Source organism: Amblyomma mixtum, chromosome 3, assembly GCF_055824585.1.
Source record: "Amblyomma mixtum isolate Tamu chromosome 3, ASM5582458v1, whole genome shotgun sequence".
Lineage (NCBI taxonomy): Eukaryota > Metazoa > Arthropoda > Arachnida > Ixodida > Ixodidae > Amblyomma > Amblyomma mixtum.
Window position 1 is genome coordinate 120844967 of NC_143014.1, and position 9651 is coordinate 120854617.

General features: G+C 43.0%; 1 protein-coding gene across 5 annotated transcripts in view; it reads left to right on the forward strand.

Moving 5' to 3' along the window:
- Positions 1-9651, forward strand: part of LOC149351633 (solute carrier family 35 member H1) — a 55554-nt gene that overhangs the window by 31336 nt on the left and 14567 nt on the right. For 3 of the 5 annotated variants that reach the window (XM_089580952.1, XM_089580955.1, XM_089580951.1), the window contains exon 7: positions 4328-4453. In XM_089580952.1, the coding sequence (XP_089437078.1) occupies positions 4328-4453 (126 nt within the window). Of the gene's footprint in view, positions 1-4327; positions 4454-8438; positions 8519-9651 lie in introns of all 5 variants that reach the window. The other 2 variants (XM_089580953.1, XM_089580954.1) reach the window with 1 other exon arrangement.

The window sequence follows — 9651 nt, forward strand, 5'->3', positions numbered from 1 at the left end:
GCCTAACGAGGATGAAACCAGACCATCCAGTGCATAACACGGAACATTGGGCTTGCATCCTAAAACTAGTAATGGCTGCATTTATATAGCATGCTAGTGATGTGCTGATAACACTATTGCTTGTAGGGTGGTAACATGCCTCCGCAGGACAACAAGAATACGGATAGTTTTTTAGTGGCTCAAATATTTCAGGCTGCTCTGCTATCAGGTTTGGCATGTTTATCTGCACACAATACCATAGCAACATGCTACTGTTTTGTTTTATTGAATAATATGTCTCGACCTAATTCCCAGTGCCACCAAAGATATCCACTTGTTATAAAAGCAAAAACCAACTGTCAGTGGAATAGCTACCAGGCCTGTGGTGCTACCTGGTTCCTGCAAACTCTGAGGATTAGCGAGGCTGTACTAGTTAGAAGTATGCAAATATCTAATTTTTGGTTGTTAAGCAAATACAAATTACAAAATGGTTGTGGATTGAATGCAATATTTTTGTATAGTTATATATAGAATGTGAATACATGCAGTTAAAATTGTCAGTGCACGGTAAAGAACCCCGGGTGGTCGAGATTATCCAGAGCCTCCCACTCCGGTGTTCCTCATAGCCTGAGTCGCTTTGGGGCATTAAACCCCATCAAACCAATCACCTGAGGCTAGGCTGCACTGCCATTCACTTTAAGCAGTTATCATGAAGTTATTTTTGGCATTGGCCTCATTGGTTTGAGTCTAATAGCAGGAAAAAAAAGTGTTCAGTGTTTAAATCCAGTTTTCTCAGCTACAAAAGTGTCTTTTGCTGCAGAACAAGCATTAACATAGCTAGCAAAAGCCATAGAATTGATTGTATACTAAGGACAAAAATTGGGTAGAGTTGTCCACATGTAGCAGAGATTGTACCTAAACTTCAGTGCACTGATAAGTTGGCTACAGCTCTTTAATTAACATATTTGCCTTTAGTGAAAAGGTCTAATATGGCAGTTTGACTTTATGCTTACATTACAAAGGAGCTTACTGAGTGTCGTCATGAAGTACTCTAAGCTACTTCATGACATGACATTCAGTACATGACTACAGTCATGTACTGAATGTTGTCATGAAGCATTGTAAAGTGGCCTCATATCTCGTTGCTAGCAGAATGACATTGGAAATTGCTATTGGAAGTGCACGGTGCAGCGCTTTCTGGCAAAAATGTAAAAGTATGTCTTTTCGGCTACAGCGCGAGCGGGACTAGGGGGCCTAAAAGACCGCGCCTAGTGGGACAACCCTTCTAGGCCTCCTTACGACGCCTGAAAGTAAGGTGCTCACTGTGGAGTGTCGCAGCAAAGGCAGCGTTCTCGACGAGACGTCTCTCTCTTAGCCGACGCATGTCGGTTTTACCACACTAAAAGCACTGCAATGAGCCTAATTAACACTGGAAACCAAAGGCACAAAACAAAACTATGACACGGGAGGCAGTGCATGGTCCATGCCATGGGAGATGCTGTCACGCAGGCTAGCTGCAAGGCTTTGTTTCTGTCGTCCACTTTATTTCTTGTCGCTTTTGGCGTAAAATACGCAGTGTCTACTATGAAATTTTTCCGGGATGGAAACAACACACACAGACCCCCATTTCCATGCTTCCTGCGTTGCTTATCATAGTGGTCAAAAACGAATGGAGCTCTGTCGCTCGTTCGTATTCATCACCAGCTTGCTCATAGCCAGTCTACGAGTGTGTCATGGTATGGCGCTTTGACGTGCCATGTTGTGCTGCCCATCATTCCGCAATCTGCGAGCACGCAGCGGCCACAGCGCACCCCTTTTGCTATTCAGTGTGCAAGCACACTACAAAAGGTGCAGTGGGTAAACAGGGCTTCGCCAACTTGGCATCACCTCCATGTGCAGTGGAAGATATTAGAGCCGCTTGGCTTGGAGAGGATTGTTGTTAGAAATTGAACCTGGCATTGTTTAACACTAGAACATTATCCAGTAGTGTTGTTTCATGCCTATCGTGCAGTGCAAAGACAATAGCTAACAGAAGAATATAGATACTTATATCATCATGTCTGCCAAAACATTTACTGCGTACATGCTAGAAACCTGCGTTCCTTTCTGATACGACTTTATCACAGTGTCGCTGACACAATCATCCTTTTTGTTGTTAATGAAACAAGCCTCAGCGCTCTCATGTGCCATCTGGTCACTACTACGCCTCAAAATTTTGGTTCTTCCCAGCAAAGGCAGGCACGGATTATCGTGGGTAGTCAAAGGGTATGCGTCACAGTGCAACGGCACATTGGACCCTTTTCCAGTCTTTTTCAAAATCTGGTACGCCCTTCGTCGTTTCTTTAAACATCGGCCGGTTTGGCCGATGTAAGCTTTCCTACAGGTCATAGGGATTTTGTGTATATCCTGTGTCACGCATGCACCTTTCTCCGGAGACGATCCGGGGGCACAGTGAGGCCAACTTGCACGGGTCAGAAAATACCACCTGGACACTGTAGCGATTGGCTACATTTTTTCAGGTTGTGGGACACCCTATGAATTAGGGGACAACCGCCAGTCTGAGTTTTTCCCGACCTCCAACTTCCTGGGGGTGCTCTACCTTCAGTCTCTGCAGGGGCTTCTCCACCACTGTAACCACGACTGAAATAGGGGAACCAGCTTTCAGCAACCTAGCAACCTGATTATTGAAGCCGTTATGTATGAGATGAGCACATGATTTCTCCAAGACTCCCCTCAAGCAGAACGTACCAATGGCTCGTTTTACCATCTTGGAATGCGCAGATTCATATGGCAACAGGTTTTTTTCGAGCTCGTGGCAAGTACATCCAGCACATGTGGTCTGGTGTTAGAGTCAAGTTAATATCTAAAGACTGCAGTCTACTCTGGTCAGGTAATTTGTAGGTTAAGGTTAGACCCCTCCAGTGTCATTTAAAGACTGTTAAAGTCTCTTGCACGGAGTCTGTGTGTGTCAAACCATCCGTGTTTTTTTGTGCAATACCCTTGCTTAACCATGTATGACCGACTCGCCCAACAGCATGCACTCTTGCCATGGTCTGTCTGTGCCTGTGAGCTTTCTCAGTGGTTCCTGCATCCGTGAAATCCCCGACAAAAAACTGGAGAGGTAGTTACTCATTCCGGAGAAGTGTTGCATGCCCTGGACATTAGTTGGTTGCGGCATTTCTTGAATTGCCATGACCTTCTCGGGATCAACTTTCAGTAACTCCCGGGAAGCCGATTGTGGTCATTCAGAGACGTATCTTGTTCTTGTTGAAACACTACCAAAACGAGTGCAGTTGTCACATCAGGATATACACTCCAGCCTACAATGCCCCTAATCCTTTGCTGGACAAGCCAGGCTGACCTCAATACCCTTGAAGTCAACTGAACTTTTTATAAGTGGCCTTCTGGAACCTCAGAAGGACCTTCTGGAAAATTTACAATTGATTGACCAACCAGCATGACATCACTTCGCTTTAATGGCTGGCCATCACGTGCTCTCACTCTTCTTCCTGCGTTATCATGAAGTCATAGGCACATACAGAGCTGTTGACAATACAGTTTTCTCAGTGTGTACATTGTATCTAAGGATCATAAAAAATGCTGATGCATCACACTGCCTCAACCCACATGTCTCAGCTGGCACAAGACGGTGAATGCAAATGGGACTTCTAAGTTGCCAATCATTGCTCTTTGTGTCAGGGGTTCAGAGGAGAAGTATACTTTTGCAAAAGAAAAGAGAAGCAAAAGCAGTAATGCAAAAAGTTAAAAGAATTATAAGTTTTGATGAAGTACAGTGATGAATGCATGATGCAGAGATGTCTATTTTTTTGCGATTTGCCTCCCAAGGACCAAAAAGTGTTTGCTGGCATAATATGTATTTATTTCTCAACACATGGAGCAGTGGAGCCCACATCAAAATCCGCCCTTCTACTGCAGGTGGATCAAGTCATTGGTTTAAAAGAATTCATAGAACCTTCTAATTGGTACGCGTAACTTCCAATAGCTACTTTTTGAAGTGCTACTGTAGTAAAGAGGCTTTCGCTGCAAATACATGCAGCATTGAAACAGAAACTTTGTTGTTTTCAATAAAAAAATAGTGTTATGCTTTCTTGCTTGGGACCCCAATGCATAAAAAACTACCATAGTCGAGAGGACACCCAAGGAGATGCATCAGCCAAGAGGACAGCAAGTGAAGCATTTCATGAACAAAAATGAACTTCGTGCAAAATTGAGATGTTTGTGTATATAGCAAGGCTGCTGGGGTTTGAGTACAGCTAAATGAGACAAGTTAGCCATGTTATGGCATCATTGTTTATGACCTAATTTTGAAGTCTTCTGTTGCAGGAAGTTTGCACGTTGTACCTGGCTGTGAAGTACAGTGGAGATGAGATGAGCTCAATGAACTTACTGGGCTTAATCATCTGCCTTTTAGGCATTGCACTACACATTGTTGTCAAGTCACTCAACACAAATGGTGAGAGGTTGTAAGATTTTAAGCTTTCTTCACGATAGCGACATGTTTAAGCATGCTTGAGCAAGTGGTCATGTTTGCTTTTAGACTCGCACTATCTTTTGAATGTGTGGATTACTTACTTATATGTGGGTTTGCACTTGTCTTTTTTTATACTCCACTGCTGTTTTTCACTTTCTGAATGTATGTACTGTATTTACTCTCGTAATGAATGCACTTTTTTTTCCCCAAAAAAAAATTGGGAAATTTGGGGCATGCATTTATTACAAGGGGTAAAATATTTTAAATAATTGAGGCTGCAAAAATGGGACAAAAAATAGGCTGGTGGAATAAATATATACATCTTCCTGTACGACTCATCTGAATAAAATAAAATGCACTCCTCAGCAGGGTGTCCATGGTAGAAAGTGTAGCTAACAACTTTGATCTTAACCCTGCACATATAACTAGCCTAGCAGTCTATAATTCTGTGCAAAGACTAGAGTTCACTCTATAACAGTTAACAGTATTCGGCATGATGCCCATCCACAGTAAGTTGGTGTAATCATTAATTTGGCAGATAGAACAGATAAACCTAGTTTAACCAGGCATGATTTCTATTGGTTCTCAGATTCCCCATGGACCATTCTTGCTTGGTTTGTGGTTTATGGTGTTTAACTTCCCAAAGCAACTCAGGGCTCTGAGGGACGCCGTAATGGAGGGCTACAGATAATTTCGACCGCCTGGGGCTCTGCAGTAAGGGCTGCATTGACATCACACAGTACTATCAGCAAGAAATGAAACGCGAACAAGGCAACTGAACCACGGACTGCAAAATAAGCAGCTCTTATCCAGGGGAAGCCTAATACTAGATCCTCCTATTTTAATTTCGAAGGCACGGAGACTCTTCTTTAGCAGTGTTATTCAACCGCGCTTGTATTTCCAATACAGGAGCTAATACGTTGGTGTTTTCATGTTGCCACCTTAGTTTTCTTGTTCGCGTTTCATTCGTTGCTGATAGTACGTGGGCCTCAAGCATTTCGCTTCTATCAAAATGCGACTGCCGCTGCCGGCATCGAACCCGCGTCTTTCTGGCGAACATTCTCGTTTTCTATTCGTCCTATAGTGTGAGGTATTCTAGTCTTGATATTTGGCAGATGTTGCTTTATATTTATAGGTTGGACTTTTCGGTTTTCATTTTTTAAAATTCAGCTTACTTTTTTATTGTCATTTCAGAATGCAGATTTTTTTCAATTCTTTTTGTCATAAAAATATTATTTTCTTTGGACAGATTACCGGCTTTTTTTCAGTGATATAATGTGGTACTCTTGTGCAGTCAAAGGTCACCTAGAATTTCTCTTGACCTTTTTGTCAACCTGATCATTTGATTTACCAGTAATTAACTCAAAAATGGCCATAATTAGACCTGTGCTTGTAGAAAGAAATACCATCGCCAATAAGCAATTAACGGAAAGAACTGTGAAATAAAAACTTAGGTGGAAGTTGACTTCTAAAAGCTGGGTTGTCATGCTAATGTTGGGTTTCTGTACTGGGTGGAGCGAGAGGTCGGGCCTCATGTGGTGTGCATGATGACGACAGCAATGGAACTGCCGCTTAACCATTAAGGTAACCAGAACAGCACACTTTTTCGTAGTGCTTGTGTATGGCTTTATGTTAGTGTTCTTATGTGTAGTGGAGGAGCCTACTTTAGTAAGCAACTGCCTTAAGTAGGTGATAGTAGTTAAAAAGGACAACGTACATCACAGTTTATGTACAACTTATTTACAAATTGAGCAGTCTTGTTGGCTCAGTGGCTATGGCGCTCGGCTGCTGACCCGAAAGACGCGGGTTCGATCCCGGCTGCAGTGGTTGCATTTTGATGGAGGCGAAATGCTAGGGCTGCATGTACTGTGCGATGTTGGTGCACGTTGAAGAACCGCACGTAGTTGACATTTCCAGAGCCCTTCACTGCGGTGATCCTCATAGCCTGAGTTGCTTTAAGGTGTTCAACCCCCATAAACCAAACCCTATTTACAAATTGACCAAGGTAGTCCCTATCATGCAAAGCGCGATCAGGAACATTAGACCAGAGCATGCTCCTCACAAAGCCCTGTCAGCCTCGCTGACCTAACTAGCGCATAGCGTAGGGGTTCCTCGTTCTTTTGACCAGCTCTAGCACCAACCTTGGCCCCGTCCTTTCTCTCCATCGCTCGACTAAGAGCAGAGTAGACTCTCCCCTTTTGGCACCAAAAGCCACCTTACCAGTAGCAGTACCACATGCGTTCCACAGAGCCGTTTACGCACAGTTACAGCACAAACCACACACTCAAAAGGACAGCGGCAAACAAACAGGAGCCAGCATGCAGCCGGTACCGCACACACTGCTCTGTCTGTGCTTGCTTCTTTGTTGTCCGTCTCTGGAACATCTGGTCCTCGTCACACTCCGTGCTGCTGAACTGCGACATTTCAAGCCCCTCTGCAAACCCGACGAGTCTACGTGTAGGCTGTGCCTTGTGGCTATGAACCGACCTTCCACGGACTTGACTTTTGCAATCGGCTAACCACCTTTCCTACAGTTTACAGCGCTTCTTTTCAAACAAACCCATTTGGACAGCACCAGATAGGAAATGGAGGGAAGTACTGAGCTAACAGCATTCAGGTGTTGGCTGCATTATGACCCTCTGCACAATGGCCCATCAACTTAACTGCTGGAGCCTTCCGGGTTGCAGAGGCATGTAAAGTAGTGAAGTAATACCTCAAAACGCACAACTGAGGTACTTAATCTGTCAATTTTTTCGTTTGTCCAAGTATAACTCTCATCGTTAGTCAGTTAGTTGTGGCATGTATATTAAAACATACTGACTTTTTTTCGGTTAAAACCGAATTTCGAAAACTGAACTTGATGTATGTTTATTCTTTTCTTTTTTTCAGTTTAAACCGAAATGTCCAACCCCTAATTATATTGTAGTGTAATTGGCTTTGTGTCGACGACAAAGTGGAGGGGAAGAGGAGCGTTGAGGTAGAAGAAGCTGGTCGGCCTGGCCATGTTGAGCTCTCTGTCCCCATCCCAGAACATTGTAAATATTAAACGCCCCAGTACATGCTCAGTGCATGCTAAGTACGTAACAGTTTCAGTGGAGGTGTGGGGTGGTCCATCAAGTCTGCGGCTCTGTCGAAGACCAGAGGCCGTGTTGGTACCCAGTAACGTTCACTAATACTGTTATGTACTCAGCACATAGTGAGCACGTACTGGAGCATTTATTTACAATGTTCTGTGATGGGGATGGAGGGCTCAACACGGCCAGGCGCACCAGCCTCTTGTACTTCTGTACTCCTCTTCCCCTCCGCTTCATCGTCGACGCAAAGCACGTCACAATATTATTGTGTAGTTGTTTCAGCATTAAAAAAGGGCGCCTGCTAACATACACTCATCAGCACACTGCGCACCAAAAGGATGAGGTGCATTATTATGCACAGGGGTAAAGGAGAGTACTCTTTGATAGGCAAAGTTGGAGGTGCGTTCATTGTGCGAGAAAGTACGGTATATGTTCCATGTATCAAAACTCGATAAAAATTTTTCAGGATTCTCTGCTACAGCATGCCACTTAACTTCATGTGTGTAACCTAAAGCCAGCTGTCTTCTGTACTACCAGGTACTAGCAAATAACATTAAATGCGGAGCTGCACATGGTATATGTGGTCAGCAGCACGCTGCCGTAGTGTCTGCATATCGGTGTTGATGGATTATAGCATAGCATCATTAGCCGTGTTTTTGCTTTGCTGTGAATGAGTCATGACGGCATGCAAACTCAGTAGGCGTATTTGGTGCAGAAGTTGCTTTTTCACAGACCTAATGGATTTTGCTGCTTCCATGTGCGTGGTGCGTGTGCGCTTCCAGTGCTTGCTTTCTGGGCTCCCTGGCCAGCTACTATGCATGTGTTGTCATTGCTCTTCTCTCACATGGCTTAGCTGCACTCCTTGCAGGCAATGACTTGCCGTGCTCTTTCAGGGCTGGGGCTCGATTCCATCATGCGGGTCACGTGCATGCTTCTTCCTGGATCGCTTCTTCCGCTTTTAACATGCAGAAAGGTATGTGATGCCTGACACTGCTTTGCAGCTTGCACCTTCAAGGGGATTGACCCAAATTCTGCTGGTGTTGCTGATGAAAGCAGTCATTGTAAAATATTTGCTCAAGCTTTTTAGGAACATTTTTGACCCTGCTTAACATGAATCCTTTCACATTAAGGTTAACGTTGGGCTTATCGTTTGCACAGAGATTATGACTTAACTGAATAATGTGAAGTGCTGAGTATTAGGTGATTTATTTTCATTTGTGAACATTCGTTCTGGTTGTGAAATTTTTGTGTGCCGTTCATAGAGTATTGTTGAGTTCCCTTTAGTTTATAATGGGTGCATAACCTCTCATATTCTGTTGAAGGTGTGCTTTAACAAATACCATTAATTTGGGGGGGGGGGTTTAGATACATGCCTGTTTTGAACCCTTATGAACCACCAGTGCAAAAGATGCAGACAAAAGAAAAGTTACATGGCACAAAGGCTGTGTCAGATCTTTTACGCATCTGCACACACATTGCTTGTTTGATGATTGCTGAAGGGTGTCAAATAACTTTTCCCCCACACTAACCACACAGAATATTGTTTCACCTTTTCTTCTTTGCACCATGTTTGATTCAAAGTGACATACAACTTTAGATGTCTTGCTTGAACTGAAATCTTGATGAAGAGTTGGTTGAAAGTGATGTAATTTTTGTAATTTTCACTGTTAAATTTTAATTGGGTTTAACATGTCACATTATTTAATGAATTCATTTCATATAATATGCAAACACCTTTACACCCTGAGGGCTCTCTTACATGGTTTGGGGTGAGAGAGGTCACTTGTTCAAATATGCATCCCAAAATAAAAACTTACTTTGTAGTCAGTGCAGAATATAAGGATATAAAGAGACAAATGCAAACAAATATATAAGTGTATAAAGCAGCAGAAAAAAGGACAGATTGAAAAACAGATTCCAGAACATATATTATTGTTGGCAAACAACAAATAAGGGCATTTGTACAAACAGATTCCAAATCATATCTGATTGTTGGCAAACATCAAATAAGAGATAATGAAGATAAATTAATTAGCATAACTTGTGAACAAAAGGAAATTGGATTATAACTATTGGTATTGAGCGCAAGTTCTTAAGGTTTGGTTG